The sequence below is a fragment of the Leuresthes tenuis genome, unplaced genomic scaffold, assembly GCF_036924035.1.
Source record: "Leuresthes tenuis unplaced genomic scaffold, fLeuTen1.0.hap1 SCAF_4, whole genome shotgun sequence".
Taxonomy (NCBI): domain Eukaryota; kingdom Metazoa; phylum Chordata; class Actinopteri; order Atheriniformes; family Atherinopsidae; genus Leuresthes; species Leuresthes tenuis.
This window is the reverse complement of record NW_027325358.1, coordinates 20432667-20460562: the sequence shown is the minus strand read 5'-3', so window position 1 is coordinate 20460562 and position 27896 is coordinate 20432667. Positions and strand designations below refer to the sequence as shown.

General features: G+C 41.6%; 1 protein-coding gene across 2 annotated transcripts; it reads right to left on the bottom strand.

The window, feature by feature from the left end:
- Nucleotides 1-1441: 1441 nt before the first annotated feature.
- On the bottom strand, nt 1442-26452 carry rnf24 (ring finger protein 24). 2 transcript variants are annotated; one of them, XM_072385020.1, is made up of 7 exons: nt 25959-26452; nt 18451-18495; nt 16335-16484; nt 13263-13305; nt 12596-12637; nt 7614-7693; nt 1442-5449 (listed from the first exon to the last, which is right to left on the bottom strand). In XM_072385020.1, exons 2-7 carry the CDS (start codon nt 18465-18467, stop codon nt 5308-5310), a joined length of 474 nt encoding a protein of 157 aa, XP_072241121.1. In that variant the 5' UTR covers nt 18468-18495; nt 25959-26452; the 3' UTR covers nt 1442-5307. The 2 variants fall into 2 exon arrangements, with proteins under 2 accessions (XP_072241121.1, XP_072241122.1); XM_072385021.1 differs by lacking the exon at nt 18451-18495.
- Between the last annotated feature and the right edge of the window lie 1444 nt (nt 26453-27896).

The following is a 27896-nucleotide window of genomic DNA, read 5'->3' as shown; positions in this document are numbered from 1 at the left end:
AAATGTTTTTTGCGTTTTGTTCCGGATTGTGATTAACTTTAGAGTCATTAACTTTTACCCTACTGACCAGTTCAGAGGCACTCTGAAATAAACCTCTAAAATGATCTTTTACCCTCTTGTACAAACAACACAAAGCTCTTTCAAACTATTCCGTCACTATTTAATAAAGATCTGAGAGGAAAATGTGGCGTTTCTGTATTTATCCGACAAACGAGAACAGCTTATGATTAACGGCCTTGAATATATGCTGGGTGTGCCACCAAGAAGGAAACCGGGCTTTTTGAGACCGAGGCCATTAGTCAGTGCCAGAGTCAGTCTGACCCAGCTCCCGGGACATTTCAGGTTGCCATATGTCACCACTGGCAGATTAGAGCTTCCTTTCAGACTCGGTATTAGCTGCGAACCTTTCCAGAGGCTGCAAAAAAATGTTTTTAAGTATCAGATTCGTGCAATAAACTCCTGGTGAACTATCGACAAGGCAACAAAGAGCAGTTGACCTTTCACCATTCCACCACAAGGTGGTGCTGTTATACTATATTTAAACTTCTGGCGTTAGAATTAATGGAAATTCTGATTTATAACAACCTGCTCACAGCCAAGCAAGAAGAAGGCTTTTTTTTTTGCTTCATTTGATGTATAAACCTTATCCTGTAGCACTCACACAGCCTAGCTTCTAGAAAAAAAGATCGGAGGATTTGTTAAACATTGCCTAGTTACAAGCTCTGATCTGTGAATCACTTGAGGGATCGAGGACAAGGGTGCACACACCCAACAGTGGTCAAGATGATCCGAGTAGTTGACTTAAGATTGAAATTTTCTGTCAGAGAGGGCCTGAATAATTAGCTAAAACAAAAAAAAGAAGCTGTGAAATACCTGGGGCGACAGTCCAGCGCTGCGTGCAAGTACTTGTATGGAGAGGATGCTTTGACTTCGGTGATGCTACTGTATCATTTATTCGCTTTTCATCATTCAAACTGATAATAACAGTCCCATTTTAGTTAATGGCATAAGACATCCAAGGCAGCTATATTTAGATTTCTTGTTAAAAAAAGATGTTTTCCAATTCAAACACGAGGCGGTGGTGTTGCACCGTATTCACAGATGATCTATTCTTCAGGTCCTCATCAACCTTAAAAGAGTTAATACATAAGCAGGTCAGAAGTAAAGCAGACAAAAGAGGGCCGGATCAGTGTTTTATTCAACCTTTACTGCATTATACAGACATCTAACCAAAATAAGTAGATCTTTTCCCAAATATTCACACCTTATCTTCGGTGACAGGTGCTGTGTTGTACTTGGTGTCTTGTTTTTCCTGAAGTGCCCTGTGTCTCGCTACAGTTTAAATCCCATTTTCAGTCTCATTTAATAGGATTTTTTTTTCTTTTCCCTCTCCATTCAGACCACTGGTTTCCTCCTTCACGCAAGACAAAACGCGCAGAGATCTTTCCAAAACTTGGAAATTTTATTTACAGTTCAAGTCAGTCACATGCAACGTTTTCTTTAAATGAATGAACACGAAATTAGCAAAAACAAGAAAAGAAAAGAAAAAGCATATTATTTTCTCCAAAATAGCAATATACAAAAATAGAGCTTACAAATACTGTACAGCAAATAGTCTCCAAAAATATTCTGCTGCAGAATTCTTAGTTTTACAAACAATGTCTGTGATAGTCCACAAACAGAATCAGTGTTAAAAAGAGTGGGAAGGGGGGGGGTAAGGTGGGAGGGGGGGAGGGGGGGGGGGTTATTTGTCAGTTTAAAACAGCTACAGAGGAATAAATAACACACCACACAAACGAGAGGAAGGTTCACTTCAAGGAGGCAGTGACAGAGACTAAAACTCCTAAATGGTCCGGTCGCTTAAACCAACCATGGAAGATATAATGAAAACTTCTTCTACAAGGGGAAAAAACGCCACTTAATCTTACCCCCCCAACCAAAAAAAAAAAGAAACAAGGAGCAGTTTTGTCCCATTCTGTGAGCACAAACATCGTGGCGTAAAGGGACGATCGCATCCAGGTGTTTTCTGACGCCGTCACTCAGTCACTCTCTGCTCTGGCAGTCCAAGTTTTTCATGTGAAATGGTGTTCCTGGCAGTGCGTCTATTTATAACGGCACACTCAGAAGCAACACTGACGTCAATGATGATTTCAGCAGTGGGAAGACATTATTACTGTATTCATGAGTGGCTCAGTCCCTTTTCTTTTTTTTTTCTTTGATTTTTTTTGGGCCTCACAGAGACTCCCTCCGTTCTCGTTTCTTCTTCATTGCAGAACCTTCTTACTTGTTAGCTAAGACTTAAAATCAGAACATTTCGTGGTGAGTTGGCACTTTCAGTCGTTTAGTGGGATTAGGACGGCACACGGGGGGGGGGAATTCAGGTGGAAAGTGTGTACAATCAAACACAACAGTAACAATGGCAAAAAAATAGCAGGAAGTGTCAGCTGCCATTTAGTTTAGAAGGAGGAAGTATTCATATGCACCTTAAATACGTAACTAACGAAACGAACACCTACATGTAACAAAGACGATAGAAGTGGCAACTTGACTATGTAAAGTAGCGTGCCTTCTCATTAAATCTCCTTTTCTTTTCTCACTTGAACCATACAGTCGAAGACGAATCTGTTAACAGGAAGAAAGCTGAAAGACTCGTGTTACTTGTTGTGTCTTTCTGGGACAGTGGAAGATAAGAGCAATATTTTGGTGATTAAATAAAAAAAAAAAAAATATATATATTCATATATATTTGTGGAAGATGTGTGTTCTCATACCGCAACATCAGCAGAATCAGAACAGTCGAAGCCTCTTCACAAAGAGAACAAAGTCTTACAGTACGCACCACACGCTGAAGAAGGCCCTTCACTTATTTTGTTCTACGTAAGATTTTTTCCGCCCACATAGTAATTAGTAATTAATAAGTTAAAATGTCTTTAATACAGATTCTTTTTGTTCAAATAATCCAAGATTTGATGACAACAGTGTTCGTGTAGCGTTGTGTTTCAAACAGCCTTTGCTGTCGTTGCATTCTCTGACGCCACAGCAAAGGTCTGTGTGTGTGTGTGTGTGTGTGTGTGTGTGTGTGTGTGGGGGGGGGGCATTCAACACATGAAACATTCAGATCAGAGGTCAGAATCACAATGCTTTTCTGCTACAAGAGGTGAAAGTCATCGTCACTTTTCCAAAGCGTCCATGTGTGCGGAGGCTGTGCTACACGGCATGCGATGCTGTTAGAATCCTAAATCACTCTGGTGTTAAAGACCCCCGTCAGTCATTTCTGAGAGAGCTGACGAAAAGCTCCTCGTTTACATCGAAACCACTGATTGTGCCTTTAGATCGAGTTTATCTCGTGTTCATTGTCGAGAAGCACAAAGCCTCCCTTGTGACATCAGTGGGTAAAATATCATTGTTGCTATCAACAGGTGATGAAGTCATGGCCACAAGATACAAAAATCTGTTGCTTTCTGTCCTCACAATACAGAGCAAACAATGTATCACAAGGCTTGTGTCGCCTTAAAAATATGTTCAGTCTGATCTCCTTAAATTTTCATCTTTGGATTATTATTAATAATCTTAATAATCAACTAATCAAACCTTGGCCATGTAATAATATCTCATTCCCACACTTTGGGAAGTTGTGACCACAGAATAACATTTATCCCACAGATGTTACTGGGGAGGTGGTGGGGGGGGTAAAAGCTCTTCAAAGTCCACATTTTAAGTCAGCAACAACATTTACTAAATGCAGCTAACGGGAGGACAAAAAAAATCCACAAAAGCTGAGCTCAGAGTTCATGTAACACGAAACAAAAGCACTCTGTACCGTACAGAAAGAGTCAGAGGGGCGAAAGCACCAGAATACTGCTGCCAAAGGGCCGAACTGCCCCACATATGTGTGGCTGTATGAATGAAAATGCTGTTTCAAAACAACTTGCTGACAGCTGACTTTGGTAGTCTAGCTCTGTGTGTGTGTGTGTGTGTGTTGGGAGGGCAGCTTGAGCTGCTCTCTGTGTGCATGTATGCTGGCCAAAAGATATGCTGATGATATGCTGGGGGCAGCAGTTGCGGTTCAGGTGCCAGTTCACCAACTCATTCTCTTGATGCAGCAGTACCATGAAAAAACTGAAAAAAAACAAAACAAAAAAAAAAAAACAATAAATAGAAGTAATCTACAAGGATAGAAGCAAACAGAATTTCAAGTGAGGATGCAGCTCATTTTTAAGAAGTTCTTTCCGATCCGTGAAAACAGTCAGTCACCGTGATGCCGCTTCCACACAGTTTCGCTTTAAGGTTTGACAGGAGCCCGTTTCGTGAGCTCGCCTCGGCCTTAACCCGCAGCGGACCGCTGCAACTGATGAAACAGGCCGACGCAGCAGCTGAGCCATGTAAAGCAAGCGTTAGAGACGGGGATGTGCTCAGATCATCAGGGAAGGAAATTTCTGTTCGAGCCGTGCCCGATTGTTTTTTCTGTTTCTAGGAAAGAAAAATCCTAAAATGTGCCTAAATTGTTACTATTGTTTATGCCTGCGTATAATGTTCTTTTCTTCAACACGTTCAAACACTTCACATTTAGTCAGACAAAATGTCACAAGGTTGCTCTGAGTTTTATTTCTGGTGTGTGTGTGTAATCTGTACACAACCCACTATCCACATGTCCTGACGTCTACCATCAGGTTTTTTTTTGTCCCTTCTTATCGTTTAAAAATCAAAGCTGACCTATGCAAAATCAAAACCTCCCCCTACTTCGATTTGCACTGTACACAGAAATAATAGTTAAGGATAAAATAGAAAACATAAACTTGGGACCAAGATCCACAAGCAGTTAAGATCTGACTTCTCATAAAGTGCTTGTTAAAAAAAAAAAAAAAAAAGAAAGAAAAGAAAGAAAAGAAACAAGAAAAACTATTCATATTTTTGTGTTTTGAAGTTCTTGGCTTTTGTGTTTTCTTCTTCCTCGTCTTTCGCTGGTGTCCCCAGAAAAGTGCTTTGGTTGTGAAAAAGTCAGAAAAGAAACTTCTTTTTGATCAACTGGTCTTCGTCGTCCATGAAGAGAGAAAAAAAAAAAAAAAAAACAGCCGACTATCAGTCACAGCTGATGAAAGGATATCCTTTAGTGAACCAATGCAAAGATAAAGAGAGGTGATGCAAGCTGCAGAATCACACTTTCTGTGAATAGCTGCGCAGTTAATCCAGTTCTTCATGTCCGTCCTCACACTCATAGCAAAGTGTACGTGTACAGGTGAGAGCACGAGTGTCGGGACTGGTTTTCGAGTGCGTTTGTTGTGTACTTTGAAAGTCGGTCCGAGTCTGCTACACCAGGTTCTCGATGCCGGGCAGCGGCTGCTCAACGGGAGCAGGAGGATCCGTGCTGCCAGCCTGCTGGGCCAGCTGCAAGACGGGCATGTTGCACAGCGGGCACACTTTCCTCACCTCCAACCACTTAATGAGGCACCTGAGGAAAAAAAAAAGGTTCACCGTACATTATTAGCCATCTAACTTAACATGAACAACAGTAAAAAAAAATTAATCATTAAAGAAATTAAATTAGCACTCAAAATCACAGGAAATGGAGCAGCAGGCTCGACCCCCCCCCCCCGCCCCGACTGACAGATCTCAGATCAGCTCAAATGAGCAGATTTAAACCTAAACAAACTCCTTGAAAAAGTGGAACCCCGAACACAATGCATCATGCATTTCAATCATCTTTCAGCCGTGGACTAAGTTACTGTTAAACTGGGAAACTTGCAGTCGAAGGGTAAGTAGATCCCAGCCCAACCTCTACGAACCGCAGCGTGTTGCCGGATGTGCATTTATGGCTCAATTCTTAACTACGTGTCAAGGATTTGTGATGTTAGACCTGCCCTAAAAATCCTGAGAGGTCATTTGATCAGAAACAGTTTGAAAGTCCAGCTCCACCACCTGAAACTTGCTTCCATACAAATAATCTCAGAATTTGCTTTAGTAACTTTAAGAGCAGGTTTTTCAGAATCTTATTTTGGTGGGCACCACTAACTTGTCATCTTCTATCTGAGATGGTTCTTTTTTTAGCTCCTGTCTCTTTAAGCACCCCCCCTTCCCCTCCAAAAGGCCCAGTCAGCTCTGCTTGGTCAAAAATTGCAGGACAGCTGCTCATCATTTGTTCGAGGTGTGCCAAACTAGCCCCTCTGCAGGCATTATGCTACTGTCTTTCATTGTAATGTAGAAGTGTAACAAAAGCAAAGCTTGGACTGCAAATCCAGGTATTTCAGGCCGTTCAGGGGCAGTGGGACAAATAACCTCTTTTTGGAATGGACTTTTGAGGCTTTGCAACCTTGTACACTATTTACATGCACAGGAAATCTATAACACACTTTTTTTTTTTTAAATACTTGTTGATATGATGAACAAACATCATTTGCACACATGTTCATCTAGAAATAAAAGCGATAACAAGAAAGAAAAGGGAGCAAAGGTGAAACCACTGCATAGTCTGCCCACCACTGGGCAGCGATAAATCTATTTCTAAGTAACACATTTTCCAACTGAGTTCATGTTTGGGACTGTTGAGCGCTGTTCGTTTTAAAAGAGCAGCGCAGCCTAACATGGAGTCGACAAATATGTCCAGAAGGGGCCCTGCTCTTTCTCTCTGGAGGCTCATTACAGCCTCATTGTCCACTGCGATCACTGGTAAACAGAAAGCAACCCTCATCGCAAAGGCAACCCCCTGTGGAGGTGGAAATAGGAGCGTTGCAGCTGTGTGGAAGCTATGAATTTCAACAGGAACTTTACAACACAGGAAGCGCTAAATAAATGCAAAGAAAAAAAGAAAAACAGACACTCTGGCTAACGGTTAGCCGCTTGAGTGAGAGAGTAAACCTTACAAAGTACTTCTGGTGTCAAAGCAAAACCAAACACCAAAAAGTGACACCAGAGTAAAACAACACAACAAAACAATGGCCCTCTGTGAGATCGGAACTCCCACTCGGCTTCCAGCTTGGGGACTTTCATGGTAATTATGAGTGATAACTGCCAAGTGAGCCTCTCCTGAGTGGTAGAGGACGATTATTGTGACATTATCATGGGAGTGGTGGCAAGTTAAACTGGATCAGGTGCGAAACCGGAAGCATGCTTTAAAGCTTATTTTTCTGCATTATAGTGACTGAAGTGGTTCATAGGCTTGGACACATCCAACCTCTCCTTTCTGTATTAAAGTACAGTTAGCTACAATAAAGTAACACTTAACTTCAGGATATTTTTTCCCTTCAGGCAGCAGGTCTTTACTTGTGAACAGACTAAAAGCAGCGAATGGTCAACATTCTTACAGCAACTGGGGAAAAACTAGGTCAAGGGGGGGTGTCCCACTGATGTAAACAACTTAGTTGAAATGGCAGGGCACGGGAGGGGGGGGGGAGTTGGCCCAAGCAATCTGTCATGTTCAGTGCTGTCTCTCACTCTAAAGACGCTTTGTTTTTTTTCCTCTTTCTTTTCCCTTTTCAACTATGCCACCTAAAAGCAGAGAAGGTCTGGAGAAATTTGTCTATTCTGTTGACGAAATCTGCAGTGACTACAGTGTCCTCGGGAGTATTTTTGGGTTTTTTTGCGTGTGGGCATGCTTATAAACTAAACCTAATACTTACTTCCTATGAAAGGCATGTTTGCATGGGCAAATCCCCAGCTCATCTTTCTGTTTGAACTCCTCCAAGCACACTGCACATATCTGAAAGAGAGAGAGGGGGGGGGGGTTAGGAGACAAAAAACATACAGCGACAACAATATGCTGGTTGTTCTATGGTTTCTGTTTTTTGTTTTTAGCCTTAGGAGAAATGGCAAGTGAAAAATACTGACAAACTGCATCCTGTTATATAACTCTTACTTAACATAGCCTCTGACTGGTTTGCACTGTACTGCCAATATTTACCTTTACTTTTTCTAACAGGAAAAAGTGACATCACTGTGATCAAATTAAGGGCAGGTTTTTCAGCATTTTGTTTCCACATCGCAACAGCCTTAAAGCCTTAAACCATTAAGGTAAAATAGACCGACTTAATTGTTGATTTTAAACCTGCATGGAGTTACACTCAGATTTCCTTGAATGGTGTCCAGTTCAGGATCCCTGAGGGATTCCTGATGGACAGGCTGTGAATGTTTATTGTTTCAAATGCACACACCTTCAACAAACATGACACCAGTTCCCCCTTTTTTGTCTTTTCTTTTCTTAAATACGGGTGCAATCGCCAAGACAAAGTCATTAAATCCTTTCCCATAACGAGGAACAGCACGTTTACCATCGACACATTGAGGGAGATGCTTGTACTTGAGTTATGTAGAGTAACTACCATGTCCTCCCAGGAGAGATGCCTGTCGTCTACGACAGCAGGAAGGGATGACATTACAAAGTATCGTTCAGGCCGTGGTGGTTCATAAACAATAAGGACGTTGCTTTAAGTTTAAATAAATAGAACGACAGCATTTCTTTTTTTCTCAAAACACAAAAGCAACAGACACCCAACATAAATCAACCGATTAACATAACTTCAGTTGTCCTGAAACTCAGCCACTAACACTGGCAAGCAAACCAACTTCATAGGAGATACTGCACTTAATCTCCCTTACGCTCACTTTCCAGCAGACAGGCTTTGTAAGCAGGGCACACATTTTTCTTTCCTGGCTGCCTGACTTACAATGGAAGAGTCCACGGTCCTTGTGCTCTGGCTACAGTAAATTAACACCCAGGGACCACACACCATGCCAAGTAGCAGATGAATGAGGGAGCTGCAGCGCATCTTGAGTGATGCCGGGTGGTACCAAATATTTATATAGCGGTTAACTTCAGAACAACAGATTCTGTTCAAATCAGTCCACCTTATGTAGCCTTTGAGCTTTTTCTGGCATTCACGAGTAAAGACGACCTCATTCAAAAGGCCAAGGCTGTTTTGATGTAAATGGCAAGTGGACTGCATTTATATTACTACTCTTACAGCCGCGTCGCCCGCTCAAAGTGTTTCATGGTGGAAACCACGCTCAAAGTGTTTCATGGTGGAAACCACGCTCATACTGTTCTTCCTTAAATAAAACGCACACAGACAGACCCACACATCGATGATTACATCAGGGGAAATGTGGGTCTATCCCACAGACACTTTGACATGTGGAGCAGAAAAGCTGAGGTTTGAACCACTGAATGACTTGGGTCATCCCACCATGTCAACGACAGCTGCGTGAGATAAATCACTCCCAGGAGGTGCTGGATAAAAAGACAACAATTCAGAAAACAATTCAGTTGCTGAAGATCCAAACAACATAATCTTGTAATTGATCTGCTGAATAAGTGACTCCTGGTACGGAAGGAGTGTGAAACTGAACTGAAACTACGGACTTCACCGTGTCCGCACCCAGCTGCATCAACACTTAGGAACTTCACACTGCAAAGACACGGGCCGAGAAACTGTTCGGCCGTCCAGCATCCCCACAGCAAAACCTCATCCAGCCGAGAATGAGCACTTTTAGTCACTCATTCTGACATATTCTGCAACAGTTCCTCCTTTAGCCAAACAGATTTTCTTCTTTTTTTTTTTTAGATGGGTGGTTGGACTACTGTGGGTAAAAAGAACAGCGTGGTGGCTCTCAGCTCTCTCCTGAAGAGTTTGGACACAGAGCAGTTGCCTGTCTAAAATGTCCTCTTTGTTCTCTTTATGGGTGAATAGATTTATGTTCTTGTCCCCCCCCTTTTTCAGTGCCTTGTTCGTAGGGTCACACGCACAGTTGAGATCTGAAACCCAGTCCCCCCCCAAAAGCAACTATTCCTGTAAGACCTCATCATTCAAACAGAAAAAGATAATTACGAGAATATTGACCTCTCAAAACTTACTTCTATCTTCATTTAGACAAATACATGTATTCCTTATGTCAAGCATAAAAAAAGAAAAAAAGCTGGACCTGAAACAGCAACACAGTGAGATAAAAATAACAGTTACTGCATAGAACAAAGCAACCAAGGCTAAGAGAGCCTAGAACAATCCAGAAAAGCAAAACAAAATAAGAGAAAATAACAGGCTAAACACTAAGTTACCAAAGCATGAATCCAAATCAACAGGCCACCCTCTCTGAATCTCTATTGATGAGGATATGTTGGGACCAGCTCAATGTGATTCCCACCCACTTTCTCATCACTTTCTTCCTTGTATCATGAAAGACCCGAGTGAACAACAACCAAGTGACTCCCATTTCTGCTTTCTCACATAGCTGGCGCTTTCCTTCCAATCCTGACACGCTTTTTAACATCTGTGGATCAGAAAACACTCTAAAGTTCTCCTCCAGACATAAAGGTTTCATTTAAAGGAAGAGAAACTAGGTGTTTGAGGTGTTTAATCAATAAGGGAAGAATCTGCTCAAACAATGTAAAGCTACCTACGCCCACACACTGCCAAACTGTAATGCTGGAGCAACAAGTTTGAACTGGAAAGTGATTCTACAAAAGATGGAAACTGAACAGCGCAAACTTTGATCCAACAGACAGGTGAAAACTTGTCGCTCTCTGTAACATTACAGACGTTCCATTAACACGATCCTTCAGCTTGACTACAATGTTCAACAGCTAACAGTGGCTTTGCTAACGCTGCTGCCAGCGACACGCCGCCTCTGCAAGGTTGACAACCCTGGATGTCTGCATCCACGTGTCATTATTCTAATGCCACCAGTGGTACACCACAGTTCGAAGGTAGAAAAGCTCAGCCATGACATCATTTTTTTCATTTTCATAACATGTCTGAATAGAACTTAATAATTGGTGTTGCTAAACAATGTCCTGGTAAGAAAAGGGACGAAGCTGCGACACCGTCAGGCTACACTTCATCTAATTTACTTTTCACTTCTTGTCTTTATTTACCCATCTAATTATTTTGTACACAAAATGTGGGTCGGCTAACGGGAGACGGTTCTAAGGGAGCTGATTGGGTTACAAATCAATACTTGAGCATGCTCTGACCTGTAAGCTGATCCCATGCAGCGCTTATTTTCTATCCATTCCACTCAGTGGGTCTACATGATGAGATTAACTCGATTATAGCTATAGTTGGGTTATGCTCCTTATCTGAGCAAGGGTAATTATCCTTGGATATATGGCGGTGAATGAATCGAATCACTGGCACAAAGCATGTCATACCCCAGTACGATAGGTGGTGCTGTACCCATCTGAACTATCGCCAATTGGCCATTTCACCATCAACAACAACAACAACAGCAAAACTCAGGTATTCGAGAAAGATGGCGAACGAAGAGCAAGATGAAGCTACGTCCCTCTACATTTCGTTTGTGATGAGCATATTTATGGCACAAACGCGATGCACAACGGCGCGTTCTCCATCGCATTGTTTGTTTCTTTCTGACGGCAACGACAACAACAGTAATATAGTCTCCTTAGATTTCCGGGCGGCGATCCTGGGAAAAAAATCTCGAGCATGTGCAGAACGCTCGATCAGATCCACTGTCGTCTACATGCACATTCAGTGTACGTTTGGATTGAGTTAATCGGGGTCTTAATCTGATTGCGAGTAACCCGATCCGATCCGTTTTTTTGTTAGATTAAGGTGACTACATGAACTGAATAACTCAGTCTTATTGTAATTCAGCCATTAATCTGATCCGATGGCACTCACATATCTCCACTGACTGAAATGATGAGGCCCACCTCAGGCTGGAGTCAAGCCTCCGGGGTGATACTTTGCATTCAAAAGTGGGTCATCCACTCAGTGTGTGTATTATTGCCCTTAGCCAGACCCAGCTTGGTTGTTTTGTCATCGACTTCACTCACATGACACTTGTTTTCTCACAGCTTCTATTTGCATAAATAATAAACGCCTGATGGGATGGTGGGAAATTCCAGCTCTGCGGACCAGAAACTATGTGCAGCTCTTTGCCAAAGCACATAAGAAGACGCTATTCTTAACATTTCATTAGCACTGCCGTGTCATAAGGACTGTGTTTGGGGTTGGTTTACTCCACTGAAAAGCCAGTTGTGCTGCTCTACGTTCTGCTTGTAATTTTCCAAGCCGAGTTGATGTGCAGCATTATGTAATAATGCAAGGAAAGAGACCAATGATTTAACCACATGACAATGGGACATGTGAGTACTGGCAGTTAGATGGAGACGAAGCAGGTGCACTCCGCAACGCTGCCAACATGAACAAAATACTTTTTTCTTTTTTTATTCTCAAAACAGAGAAGAGAAACAGCTGTTTTACCGACCTCCATTCATCCTAAGACATTCAGATATGATACGTCTCTGCTCCACGTACATTCACCTAACTGGAGTTTGCACCAGCTTGCATCGAGTTATTCATTGTTCATTCAGTACCAGAGTCCCGTGCTTTGGCACTTTGTTCTAAATCCATTCAGGGCCCAGCACGTTGTGGGTCACCAAGGGGATGTGAACGTAAGTAAATAGATGTCCCATGTGGCTGGACTACTGTTAGACACCAGACGTATGGACTGATAAGAGCCACTTTTTCAGATGTTCCAATACAATGCTGACTTGAGGCTTATATTAAAGAATGTTTCTAACTAGATAAGAGTAGGGAAGGAACATCTTTATTAGGAAACGTTAAAGAAAGCAAACACTTACCTCATGCAAATTTAACTCTTTGACTTTTTCCTTCTGAATGACCTGAAAGGCGTAAGAGACGAGAAATTAGCCATGTGGCGACACGCAATATGTTCAGAGAAAACAGCACGAAAATGAGTGATGAAAAGCTCCGTAATTAAAGATCAACACGGAACAGATGATCTTTTATATAGTTGCTAGTTTCCAGTAAATTAATCTGGACGCGTGTCTGTGACTTTTCCAGCTTGATGGGCTCGCCTAACCGACTGAGGATTTGGGCACCGATGCTTTTAGCTTGTCGTTGGTGATATAAATAGTGACACAAATTATTAGGTAATACTCATCCTAACATCTACTCAGCCAGAGTGTGTGCATGTGCTTTAACGGCTTTTCTCATGCTGCTGACTCCACGTCTCAGTCTTACTGGATTTGCACTCTGCTCTGGTCAAACCAACTTGCTGTGGCTTCAGCTTTAAAGGCAATTCTCAACTTTTCAGAGTGAACATGTGGATAGCAAAACTAGCAAGTAGTTCCACTGAGAAACATAACCCTTGATCAGCATCACGGAACAACTAGGGTGATACATGGAGAGTAAAGGGAAGTTTCATGATTTTATCCATGCAACCACATACTCATATCTACATTTCTGACCTTTGGCATGTGTGTGTCACAGCAGGCGTGTTCTTACTTGTTTGTATGCATACAGCTCCTTGTGCGCCTGGTGCCGTAACCTGGGGAGACGTAAAGACAGAACACCTTTCTGATTAGCGAGTGATCCTCGACTGCCTTTACAAACACTGACACGCATCCATCCAGGGAAGTAAAAATACACCAAAATAAATAAGTAAATACAACGTGGATGTTATCTGATATGGTGTAAAAAAACCAAAACAACAGAAATCCATCCATAATATGGCATTTAATTAGGTCTACATTTTAAAACAGAGATATTTCACAGAAAGGAAGGTTTAAAAAAAAAAAATAAGTAAGAGCAGCTTACAACATTTATGAGAGTTTGGGTTGTTTGGGTTGTGTTTACCACAGGACTAACATGAGTTCCACCTATGGCCACTTCACCAAAGCAATGGTGACTCTACTGTTTGAAAGAACATATATATGTGATTTTATCTCCTTCAACAATACTCGCGTGTGTTAAAAATCTACTTTGCTTACTGATGCAACAGCGAGCCGAATTACATATTAACAGACAGAATTCTTAGAGGACCTCAAGCCCTCAAGCTTTGGTCTCGTTTCAAGACACGGAACTGAAGGTAAAACATCAACAGACAGCGTCAACCCAAAATACATTTGATCAGACATTAACGACTGCAGGTTTTGTTGTGGCACTCTACGAAAGGCTTGCACAACTCCAAGTGAGAAGGAGAGAACCAACAGATACAGCTTAAGATGCAAACAACCCAACACAGAGAGAACATGAAGAGCACTGGATAAGGGGAGAATCTAGGGACTGAGACTGAGGGAGAGTAAAACATGTACAAATAGGTAAGGTGGGGGAAAAAAAAAAAAAAGAGCAAGAGAGATAGGAAAAAAAATCATAGGTTTGTAAGATTTACCTCCATTACTAGTAATCTTAACCTCTCGCAGCAGAGTGAGAGGGATCTGTAAAACAAGCAGCACAGTCTAGGAGACAAACTGACATTTTGAAAGAGGTCAGCAGGTAAAGGTGCAGAGACTCCCAAGGGCAGGGGGCAAGGTCATGGCTGATTTATGAGCATTCCTCCTCGACCCTTAAGTAAAAGTGTTAAAAAAACAAGAGTCTGACGTGACATCGTCTACTGTCTAACATGATCAGAATCTCTCTGTGCAAACCGAGGCACATATTTTACACGTGTGCACAGACTGGAGACTCACTGACAGATGGGGTTGAGTGTTTCTGTGAGAGTCTGCCTAGTGTCAAAAAATGTACACAAATCTAGCTCTGCTGGAATGTCACACGTCAGCTCGAACACTGGTTCATTCGTCTGCCAATGAAAGGAGGAGCAGTGATGTTTTATAGCACAGAAACAATAGGATCCCCCACCCCCCCCATTTTATGGTGCCCTTTCAGGCAAAGCTGGTGTTAGAACACAGCTATCATTCCCCTTTTTCTGGCACATCAGTATATATATATTACGTTTCAGTAAGCCGGTCCTTTGGGAGACCTGCATCTTTAGAAGCCTTTAAAGGAGCAAAAATCGCTCTCTTTTTTGTCTTTTGTGACAAAACTCTTGACTTTCACTATTGAATCGTGGTACTGCATCAAAGTACTAAGGTGTTACTTCCGTATAGATAAACGATCAATTGTGGGAGCAGTTAAAATACTTACCATTTGCCGTGCAAAGATAGGATATGACGGCATGGCGAGGGGAGTTTTTAGGGGAGGGGGGGGCTGCTGCTTCTCGCTGTCTTAGATAAAACAATGCAGGGTATTATTTATATTCAGTTTGCTGCTGCCAGGAGAAAGCCCCTGTAGTAACAGCAGCCAACAAAATCTGATTATACCTGTGAGGCTATAAAGAGGGGGCAAGGCACTAGCTAGAAAACACTGCTACCTTTTCTTTCACGGGAAGCAATTACTGGATTACACTCAAGGCGCATTGCACAGAAAGAAGCTTACACAAGATCAATATAAAGAGCTAAAAGCAACAGATTTAAATATCCAAGTGCAGGTTCAATACATATCTAGAGGTATTTTTAATTAATAAAGAATATGGTAAGGACATCGAGGTTAGCTGGATCTTAGAAAAAAAAAGCATTAAAGCTACTTTCTTTGACACCAAGTTCCATGATCTTAATAATGTAGAAAAGAAGCTTTAGATGTCTGCATATAATTACTTTTATTTTGCATTTATTGAGATACTTCAGTCACCAATCATAGAATCAGAGATACGTCCTTAAAGCTGTGCTGTTGAAGTATTTTGTCTATTTCTGGAAACGCTGGAAGAGACAAAAAATAACCAAACAATTCTAATGGGAAGAAAGATGTTTCTTCTCATTCAGCCACCGCACAAAGCTGCTGCCATAACGGTATGTTGGTTATAAGTTACACATTTGTAAAGTAACCCTTTAATACAGAAACATAACTAATTCAGGCCAAGTATATAGCACTGACCAGCAATGCGGTGATTCATAAACCGAAGAGACCTAAATGAGGCGAGTTGTATAATGTCAGTCTGCGAGAATAAACAAACAGCTGTTCTTATCATTTTCATGTCAATAAGTAATGGTGCTGACAGATTACGAGTCAAAAGATGGGCAATATGTTGAAAAACGCCTGTGTTTCTTTAAGCTGAGCTTCTTCAAACATTTTCTGAACAAAGCTGTGTGACTCATTAAGCGACTGTGTGAATACTATATACACATATGGAAATTTGGAGTCAGTGGGATGAACGTGCAGGAACTGGACAACGACTGTTGAAAAAGCTTTTAAAGTTTGAATGTGCGCATGATTCTGTGGGACAAACAAATCTGTGATGACCTACCGACTTTAGATCTGTGGAGATACCGACGCTTCTATGGTTCACTTGTTTGATAATGAGAAAATGTCCAATATAAAAATGTGCTTCTTTAAAAGCGATCAATTGATACACATTTTAGTTGTCCAGCCCGGCCTTTTTTTTACTTTGTTACTACCACCACAAAGTAAAGAGTTACTTGGCAAACCTTGTGTGACACTTTTCGCCACAGACCAGAATCAAACGCAATCAAAACGTCTTGTTCTATTTCCAGTTTCAAAGCTAAACGGTGCAATGGTTCTTACCTGATCAGGTAGCAGCAGAAGAGGAGGCTGAGGATGAAGACAAAGATGGCCGTCCCAAACACCACAATGTAGATATTGAGGGGAAGGTTCTGGAACCCTATATTTGGCATCCTGAAACTGTAATGTGGGAAATCGGAGCTCATGGATATTCTGCGTGGCGAAAGAGAAACAAACGACACGGAGCACATAAGTACTATCACTTTCTTACACTTATGCTCTGACAAAGCTTTGGTTAAGGGTCAGACAACAATAAAAGACTCAAATAAAATGTTTTTTTTTCTATAACACCATTTTTAGACCGCTTATTGAGATGTAATACATTATATTATTTAGCCCACTCATAATATAATATACATCATTGTATGATATATGCGGTCTGAATAGCTGTTGTGGTTTAGACGGAAACTAAAAGCTATTAGAAAAATGCAACAGGTAAATCCCAAAAGCTTTGGAGAAAGTGCACTGCTCCTTTAACTTCACCCTCACTGGAGCCCAACAGCTATTTGTGCCCAACTAATTTACAACTACTGGAAGAGCCTTCCTGTGTCTGGGTTCCCTGACATTATTCTCCGAAAGCAAGCGGCAGGGCAATGACTCGGGTGAAACCTTCAAGTGTGCAGTTAATGCTCACCTGTGTTCTTCTCCTACTTTGTTCTAACCATTTAATGCAGCCGTCTGTACTTTACATGGCTTTTGTTCGTAAAACATAAAAAAACAAAAACCCTGTTTGACCAGTTAACATATTGTTAATTACCAATGCCAGAAAATCTCCTAAAAAAACCCAAAAAAAGCCAAAAACCTGACCAATAACAACAAAAAGGTGTCATTGGTCAAGCTCTCTGACTTAACGGTGCCAAAGGGACATGACTGGACATGTCTGCGCAGGCCTACTGACAGAAGAGAAGGAGGAGGAGAAGGAGGAGGGAATGACAGGAATAACTTCTGCTCCTTTTGGGACGCCATCTTGTGCCCCTCCCCCCTCTCGACTGGCTTCATTCCCATACGCTCCTCTAGTGGAAAGTTTTGTAGATTTTGCTGAGACTTTTTTTTTAACAATCATCTACTCGAGATAAACATAAACTGCCCCCCTCAAAACTTCTGAGGGTAGCTTTGCCTCTGCCTCTGTGAAACATCACCCCATCTAGTTTTAGCAATCAGGATCGGCGCCCCAATGAAAAAAAATAAAAAAAGGCACCAGCTGTACACAAGAGAAGACTTCTTACACCTGGCTGGTGATATTTAAAAGAGCTTTATGACAGTGTGAAAGGAACGAGAGCTACATGTTCCAACACGTTCGTTCTTGTTCCCCATCTTTCAGTATGACAAGGTAAGCGGAGATTAAAAACTGCCTGTAACTGACAAATACGTAGGAGGGTGAAAATGTTGTTGGGCACAAATACCAGATAAAGCCTTGGTGTTGAGTCCTTAAAAATAGCATCACTGTGTCCACGAGTTTCAAATGCTGACATCAGACAACAGCCAGCTCTTTAGGTAAATCTTTGATGGGACAAACAAGTCAGCGGAGGGTTGGAAGCAGCGTGTTGCATTCGTTAAAACAGAAGAGAGGGCACTAAAAACCCACCAGCTAATAGACCGGTCACGAAAACATCACCCAACAGCTCCCACGAGGAGGGAGAGGTGCTGACACAGGCCAAAGGAGCAAAATGCTTGTGGTTTTAGACGCCGTTGTTTTAACATCCAACACAAGCCTTCAGCACAATGAAAACAAAGATTCCATAACGTTAAACGGGCCACATTCTTAAGATTATGAAATACCCCGGCTCAGGCCTGGTGGACTTGGTCCATGTGGGGTTTTGTGGAGCTAAAATTTTGATTTTTTTTTTTTTTTTTTTAAAGAAAATAGCAATCAAGGCACAATGTTTGAACATAACATCACATTTAGGGCAATTATGCCATTGGCACCAGACACCAGAAAACAGCAACTTCTTGCAGGCCAACTACAATGTTTCCTTTAAAAACTGTATTTTCTTTGCTCAGTTTAAAGATGTATACGTGGCCTATAAAAGGAAACCAAAACTACATAAATATGTCTTGCTTGCTTTCATGTGGGACACGTATACAGCCTCACACACATGTACAGATAAGACACACATACCCGAGTGGTGCCTTCATGCTGAAGAGCAGAAAAGTCTGTATAGAGCTGCAACACAGAGCTTTGAGAAGTGACAGGAACGTTCTTTGAAAAGAAAAAAAAATGAAAAAAAGGAGACGTGCCAGGCTACTTCCTGTTAGGATGTTTGGATTATAACCCCCTCTTTGCCCCTTTCTTAAAAGGCTCCATTCTAACTTAAGCCCATCTGCACGCCGTCTCCTTTTGGTCTTCACAGAGCCACGGTGACCGCCCCCCTGCTTATCAACGTGCTTTCCAGACACTCACAAACGCCTCAGGAGAAATCTGAATCAAACAAACGCACTGACAGTCCATTCTACATGGGACGATATAGACAAGATCCAAGGGTAAAGAACCAGCGATTTCTGTCATTTATAACAAAAGGGCATAGCCTGCTTTTCAGAAACTATTCAGGAATACTGTTTAATCCAGTTCTCGTACATTTATAGAAAGGTTTACATACTGTTTAGAACTATTTGCTAATAGTTTCTATAGTAAGTCCACATTAAAATGTCAACAAATGAATAGAGTGACGTGACAAATACTCTTCCGAAACAAAGCAATCTTTCTTATCGTCACTTTAGACCACAAAGTACATAAAAGCCTGTAAATCAGCACGTTTTATCAGATATTTCATAACAGCCTAATAGTCTAGGTCACATCAATCTAATGTTGTGGTGGCGCTCTGTCAATTGAAGGGCTGACTCATGTACCGGAGGTGGCTTGGGTGCTTCTTCGTTATGCCCACATGACTCATCAATTTCCTCACACCTTCACTTCCTTGTTTCTTAACTCCTGCAAGCAAGTATGAGGAGGAGTTGAAGCTACCTACTGGCATCAAAAAGCAACATGGACACGTGTGCTACATGTGGAGGGACAGGATTTCTCGGTCACAATATTTGATAGCAGCATCCTCTGTGTGCAAATCCTCGAGGATGGCTGGGGAACAATGATTTCTGGGCTGCGGGAGGAAAGAGCTTGTAGAAAGCATGAGTTAGCATAATGACGAGCCGCTCTGGATTCTCCGTGTCCTTCACTTGGTGCAACCACCCTTCAGTATCAAGATTCGCTGACCCGGAGGATTATGCAAACATGAAGTGATCCAGAAATCCAACCCGTTCGCAGTCAACAACCTACACTTGTAAAAAAAAATGAATATAAATAAGACTGAGCGTCACCTTTTTAAAATACTCTTATAAAACCAGCCGACGCAAACAGCTGAACACAAAGAAAGGAAAAAAAAAAAAAGATACTCATTTTTAACCGAATGAGTTAGAAAAAGATCAAATCAAAACAAAACGGCAAGCAGGACATTCCTTCGTGCCAGAACTGAACAAAGGAAGCACAGCTGTACTCTGGCTTTAAATCTGACGTCATTCTAATCACAACTGATTAAAGCACGACAGACATGACATCACAAGTGTCTCCTCGTTGGTGAAGGCAGACTTGATTTGAATCTGTTCTCCACTTCCAGCAGCCTCTCCCCCTCTGGCATTTTCACATGGCCTCACCCTATTACATAAGCAGCAACCAGACTACGCACAGTACATCACATTCATGGGAAATGAGCAAGAGTGGCTACAACGCTGAATGTTTTATTGTGCTCTGGATTTCCTAAAGTACGACTGAGTCGTGGAAAAAAACAAACAAACCAACTTCCTTACGTCTATGAGATGAAATACAGAGCGAGGCAAAAAGTAGAAGAAAAAAATGAGAGGACTCTGCCTTACGGATTGTTTATCTTTGAGGTGTAAGCTCCACCGATGAACAGGAAATAACATATTTTCTACTTTCCGTCTTTTCTATCCCCCAAACCATGTGCACGGTTTTGAATCTTCCTGACAAACGTGGAGTCAAATTTGTGCTCTTTGCACTCTGCTCCTGGAATATGCATTACCAGTAAAGTGACTTTTTCCCCAAGACCCAACTAAATCTTTTGGACAAGCCGAAATTCTTTAGTTTAACCACACGTTAGACAGTAATCACTTCCCATACATTTAGACCGCCTGCATGTCGAAATCATTTGTGAAATTGTGTCATGCTGTAGAATAACATCCGTTCCACGCACTCAGAAAACTCCACACAATCAATACGGCGTAGTAGATAATTAAGTATGCACAGAGGTCAGTTAAGTAAGCACAGAGGTCAACACCTCGTGGCTTTCCTCCAGTTACCAGAAGAGTCATGGATTATTGGTGTAACAGACAGCATGAACACCCTTCTGCCACCCGCCATCTTTCCTGGAATTCATTATCAGTAGTGACTGAACCATTTGTACATACACCACATGAGCAAACAATGGCCTCAGAGGTCATCACATTTCATGTTTTGTCATTTAAGACTGAGTAATACAGCCACTAGGTTTCAGCAAAGGGGGAAGCTGCAAAATGTCATAACAGCCACTCCACAAACGGCTCTAAAAGGCGTTTATCCATCTAATTAAATACCAAATACTCTTAACAAAGAATCCTCAAACTAAGGCGCTACATAGCTGTTTTTTGCTTTGTTTGCGGCCCACATCATCACATAAGATGCTGTCTGAATGAGTGGAAATTTCCACCAGCTGTCACGGTCGGCCATGAGATGTGCTCGAGTGAAACTTTATATGCCAAAGGGCAGCAAACACCGGGGCCTCAGAGGCAGAGCAAGGGGCTCCTCGATATGTGCTGGCTGTGGTGCCAACATTCATGTGCTTCCACCGGGGCCAATCACATATCTGACTGTTGATCAAGACATACTTGCACATCATTTTTTTGCATGATAACATGGTCGTTCGGAAAGGATCAGACTCATTGCATACCTAAGAGGCTCTCAGAGAGGAATGTAAGCAACTTAGAAAATACATCCTCCGATTTACCCAGAAAAACAGCGCAGAGGTGGATAAGATATTTTACTGAGCAGAATCAAATTCTGAAAGAGCCAAGCTGTGGAAAAGTGCAAAATATAGAACTTAAGTGGGGCTGACAGGTTCAAGCTAATGTCGCCTGCCAATAGAAATCCAATTACTTGGTTTTACTCATATATCCATTAAAGCACAGCCAACCCTGACATATAAGCACAGGGTACTGTTGGCATGTTTGGGATTTTTTTAGGATTCATTACAAAAGCTTCTTTTCTAGAGATAAAACTATTCATGTCATTTTCCATCAGTATAGATTCATAGATACAGTGTAGATGCACATGGTCTTTTGTCCCATTTCCCATTAATGACAAGTGGTTTCACTCACCGGTACAATAAATACAGCCAAAGCAAAACTACCGAACTCGTCAAAATGAAAGCAAAACTATGAAGTTTTATCTGGATTTGCTAGTTTGCTTTCTCTCCCCTCATGTCTCAGTGGACTCTGATAGTGCCACAAGCCGACACAAACACTTAGAATTGACACACAGCTGTCTCGTATCAGTCTTCTCATCTCGTATCACTCTAATGCCACATTTCCGCCCCTCCTCTCAGTAATCCATGTCACCTCATTAACTGCCGCTGCTGTTGTTAGTTACACTTTCTTTTCAGTCGTTTTTTTGGTGCACTGTATGTTACACATACACACACCTTTAAGCAATGTTGGCACACAACAGCAAAGCTGGATCAAATTGTACTCAAACTGTAACAAGACTCATGTTTGCAACGTCTTTTCACAGCCAAGAAATGATAAACTGGATCATTTTGCTCGTGACTTGGCGACTTTTGAAGAAACTGATCTGGCAAAGTCCGGGGGCCACAGACACTAAAAATAAAACCTGTAGTTATGCTAGATTGAGCGGGACGAGCAGTTGCAGGAAAACAACCTCAATTGAGCAGAAGTCATATCGGCTCTGAGGATTATCTGAACGACAGAAAATTATCAAATAGCCTAACCTCAGAGGTAGCTCACAAACCTCAAAACAAAGCTCTTTTCGGCACGACATATGTTACATCAATGGCTTCATCGATCTGTTAAACAACTCAGTCTTTTAGAAAATGGCCACTTTTTCATTAACGTTCACAAAAGTGTCCATCAGACATGCCTGTGAGAGAGACAGAAAGTGCCCCAAATATTCTGCTATTCAAGTATTTGTTTAGCAAAATGCATCTACAATATTATCAAGCAAGTGGGAAGTAGCACACAGAAGAAAAAAAAGAATAGAGAGAGAGAGTATCTAGCTGCCTCCTGTAAATGCTCTGGAAGATAACCTGCTGCATCTCACTGAGTCATTTTCCAATTATATCACCAGTGAGCTGGCTGGGTAAACTCTACAAGACGTCTAGAGCAAACGTTGCAGATATCTGTGTTGACACATGCAGCCCCCTCAAAAACACGCTGAAAATAATACATGTAATGTGTAAGCTCTGAAGATCCTTAATGCTGAATTACAACTGAAGTGGTGCAGCGGTCAGCCAGGCTGTAAAATGTGTAGTCGGAAGGTGCTGGACCGCCTCTACATGTTTAAGGCTACACTAAAATCTGTTACATAAGTTCACTACAAACCCCCCCCCCCACCACCACCCCACCCCAAGAAGTTTCCTACACGCCAAGACCCAATGTTAATTTCCTCTTTAACTGGGCAATTATACAACTGGTATTAACACAAATAGCGTTCCCTATACTGCCATTGGCTGGCAACCTTTGTAAAGAGGCATTATAAGCTTTTCACCGCCAAATAATAAAGACAGGTCTGTTTTTATGGTTGGTAATAGCGAGGGTGAAGAAACACGCTGGTGTCTTTCCTTTCTAAATATCTAAAGATCCTTTGAGGAATTTATATAAACAGCAGGGTAACCATTTAAGAAGGCAATATATAAGTGCAACGAATGCAGGTTTGGTAAGCACTTTGGCTTAGGTACATAAGCTCAGTTTTGCTTTGATGTGATCCTTTAAAAGGGGAAAATAAAGGGGGAAATTTTGAGAAACAAAAAAGAGACTAAATAAACACCCTGTGTGAGTGAGTGAGTGCATTATGGCACAACTTTCACTCGTCTCTTTGTAGAAAATGTCTTCAGTGTTGGGTTGCACCATCTATTTCTAGCTTGGTGTTAAATCAAGTTGAGGTGAGCGCTGATGCTTATGTTGTGAAGGACCTTTGATCCCTACCAACGCTGTCTGAAATTAAAACTTCATGAATGGCTTGTTACATCTGATGGACAGCATTCAGCCATCCAAAGCTTTCCTGTGTAATGTGTGCACATGTGAGACGGGCTTACGTTATAACGTTGGCCTGGAAAAGTGGCATACATGTAAAAGTATGAAAAAGCAAAAGTTTACTTGCCTCACTTTTAAAGGAGGGGAAAGTTCAGGGGAGATACTTATCAAATGTCAATATTAGCGCACTCAAAATGTAGGACTAGGACACATCTGACCTTTTGTGAGTTTGAGTTTTATTTGCACGGTCCAAATCCATGAAATCGTGCACCTGAACTTGGGGTTATTTGATTATCCAGCAAGCCGATTTGTCTCTCTTCAAACACGAGTCAAGCAAACTCGATTAAAAATACAAAATGGCTCTGATGCATCCACGACTTTCATCTCGTGGCGCTGCTCAGTTCTGCTCCACTTTGTGTGGTACGAGGTACATTTCTCTGCTCGGTTTTCCAATAAAGAAAAGGATCTGTGCAATCTGTGCCAACTGCTTTCCAATTCATGCCAACAGATTTGTAAACTGGGCACAAAGATTTTCAAGTTAATTCTTTCAGAGGACACATTCCGGTCACCTGCAGTGGTTTCATGCAAACTTTTGGTACTGGCTCAACTTGTTTGAAAGCTCACAAAGCTGGTTGTTAGAGAAGTACAATATAACAGGTTAAAAGGAAACGGATAACCAAAATAGGATGTAAACGATTCAACTTTTGGTGCTCAAGTTTATAAGCACTACTGATCATTTACCATAATCTCCATTCAGGAGCCTGGTATCTCAGAGGTCAGTGCTCAGAAAGCGCCACTCGTTTCGAACATCTGCCACATGCATCTGTGACACACTCCCCTATTTGTAAGTCGCACAACCTCAATCGAATTTAAGCCACTTTTCAGATGGGTTATATCTAAAGTACATTACTTCGGCAAGCTGTTGACAAAACGGCATTCGACCACTGGTTAAATTACCATTCAGAAATACCTACACAATCCTCTCCACCCTGCTGAGGTTATGTGAAATGGACTGATGGTGACTGAGAGCAGGTAAAACAAATGCTGCCAGAGCCGACTCTGCTGCAGCAAACACCGAGCCGGTGATTCTTGTGTTAATTTGGCTCAGACACTGTGAGGTAAAAAAGGAGCAGGTGCTGCAGCGAACTGTCAAAATGGCAAACACGTAATGGGGGTAATTAACTCATTTAAAACTCTCTGCTACTCTGTATGCAGATCCTTTAGTGCCAATTCAGCAGTTCAGACTCGTCCTGCTTTGACACCCACATGAAAATGCTACAAGGTCTGACCTTGTAAGACCGCAGTGGTGTCCACATGTTCAGCTGCCTCAAGATTAAGGGAGAGCAGTGCATGTCTGAAGGAGCCTGTCATAAAAAAAGGCACTCTAAGCGACACAATCCACCATCTGAACTTCTTGATAACGCAGCTAATCACTTTGTCTTCATGCTCTCTGGAGTCCAGGCACAGACAGTTGAACACATCTGAACTGAGTGTAGGACTCCAGTAAGTGAACAAAAGTTGAAATACAGGAGGAAAAAAAAAAAAAAAGATGTATTTCAAAGGGCTTTACAACAAACTACAGAATAACGTGAAGACCATGAGACATTAGTTAGATACTGAGTTCTGACATATATTCTCCTGAGGTGACAGCTACCTTCTCCTGTTTTCACAAAACTAAAAATATTCAATGTCCAAAAGCACGACCTGTCGATTCCAGTAATTTTTCCTTACAAGACTATTTTATACAGTGTGCCTCATGTAAGCACTTGATCGGGCGTGTTACAGTAAATATAAAGCTCTCAGCTCATTGTTGTCTTTCTGACGGTGAAGTGAGGTTTTCACCACGGCTCTGAGTGCGGGACTGCAATGGAAATGACTGGCGCTGTGATAAAACATCATTCAGCCAATTGACTTTTAGCCAGTCGTTAACCTCAGGGAGAACAAGACAACTTTGGCGATAAGCACAATGTTATCCACGTCCAGTTGACATCTTTATGCACCATCGAAGCTATTTTCGGTGCTTTTGCAGCTTTTACGGGACGGCAAGAGAATGGGCGTAGGCTCGCTAGCTAGCAGCGCTGAGCTTAGCTACAAATGACATAGCGTAACATAACCCCAGCAGTTTAAATTAGCTCATCCAAAAATCATTTTAAATAGCTTTGAGTCAATACAGGAGAACCAGTGCATCCAACTGTAAAGTCTGCGTGGTACTAAATCATGACTTAAAAGCTAAAGGAGAGATAATAGCAGTTTGACTCATTTAATTTAACACGACAGCATCAGTGCTCGTTGTTCAACTTCGTTATGTTGACTAACGTTTAAAAGTGAGCTAGCAGCTAATGATAAGAGAGTAGGGAGAAAAAAACAAGGACTCACCGGCGGTTCCCCCAGACCCCGTGGTAGCTATAGTCTTCTGGGGTGCGTTTCTTCTCACACCCGGAGCGTCAGAAAACTACACGCACACCCAAACTGAAAGCTGCTCTAACGACTACAATCGTTTTATCTCAATGTTACACAAATCCCTACTGCAGGACGATCTGCTCATCACAAAAGCCCGTCTCCGAGGTCCCCGTGTTTCCCCGTCTCTGTGTGTGATGTTCACAGCTCTGACAGACGGGAAATCTAACTGCAGCTGAAACAGAGTCAAAAACACGACCCGCGGAGAATTACTGTGTTGAGGCAAGAGTTCGTGTTTTTCTTTTTTTTTTCTTTTTTTTTTTTCTAAATCACGTCATTGGCCATGGAAGTCGCCCTTGGTAGTCTGCACGATTCGCACGTACACGTTTCTACTCGCCCACTACCACCAGTAGTTAGATCCCACCTCCTCCCAGTCAGCTCAGCGTATGCAGGCTGGTAAAGGGAGTGCCACGACGTTTTGAGGACAGCGCATACGATGGGAGTGATGCTACAGTGAAAAAAGGAGGGAGGGGATGCTGCATAATGATCACGTAGTTAATAATGGTTTTACTTTCTATTCATCAGCTTCAGTTGAGAATAATTTACAAATTAACTGATATATTGTGCTACGCAAGTGCGCACGGTAAGATAGTAATCATAGTAATCAAGGTTTACTTGATTACTATCATTACATTGAGGCTTCGAGTCGTTCCTGTTATCGGGAATGGAAGCAAGAAAGTAACTTCACCTATCATTAGGATACAGTTTTATCCATCCATCCGTTTTTTGTGCTTTTGTCAATCCATGACAGGGCCGATGCAGACACATTAGACAAAGAACCATTGACCCACACACTCACTTCTAAGATCAGTTTATAATTAATTCAGTTTTATACACGTAAATGTTTCAATAGAAAAGTGACAAAGAAAAAACATTACATAAAGTAGTACCAAAAGTCTTAATACAGTAGAGGTAATAAAGTGGGGTGTCTGCATTTAATGGAACGTTGGAAAAATTGGAGGAATGATATTAGGAAGAATGAAATAATCCCCTAGTGTGCCAGAGTAAAACGTAAGTTATTAAATGAGAAATAAGATGGAAATGCTCGAAAAGCCTAAATTGACTGTGTTGCTTTCAGTATTCGTGTGTTAGCCACTACCCCCCCCCCCCCCCCTTGCCATTTTATGATTTTAGTTTTACATCTAAAAGAAAAAAAATCATGTATTTTGCTTTGATGTTTTTACATACTCTTGATGTCAATCTATAAAGTGACTATAGGTGTCAGGTGTATAAAGGGGGGAAAATGTAGTCTCAAACATTTATCTCTTCAAGATGCAGTACATGGGACATGCTGACATCTAGTGGTACAATCTGTAAATTGCAACAAATGGAAAACTGTGTGGCTGAGAAAAGCATGTCTGCCTAGTTGGATCATTCTCTCTTCCTCCACTTTCCAGTTTGCGTGGTTAGGGTTAGGATCAGTGAGCTTGGCTTCTAAATTAACAAGATAAACAACTTGGATGTGGATTAGTTGGTCCATCTCTACCTTCCCACAGGTCACAGTGACTATTTGACTGAGGGGCAAGGAGGGCGTATACAGATGACTTTGGATATACATCCTTCTCTGTAAGGTTGTTTTCATGTAATGCAACACTGAAAAAAACACTAATTGTTTTACACCATTGAAAACATTTGAGGCTCAGTATCAGATACAGAAGATCCCTGCATTGAAATGACCAACCTTTTACCTTTTGAAAAAAAAATGTCAGCAATCTTCTGACATTTCCACATGTAGGCATCAGTTCCTGACAAAGATAGAAACCAGTTTATCTTCACATGATTTCATTTTTTAAATTTCTTTCAGAATTGGTAGTTGTCATTTAAAGAAGAGGACCCAGATGTGCGACTATTGAAGTA

Bases quoted from the DNA above. Each gene is read 5' to 3' on its own strand.
- rnf24 (XM_072385020.1), bottom strand. The intron at 13,306-16,334 runs GTAAGAACCATT...ACGTCTCCCCAG, and splicing joins TTCTGCTGCTACCTGATCAG to GTTACGGCACCAGGCGCACA. The intron at 7,694-12,595 runs GTAAGTGTTTGC...TCTCTCTTTCAG, and splicing joins AAGAGTTAAATTTGCATGAG to ATATGTGCAGTGTGCTTGGA.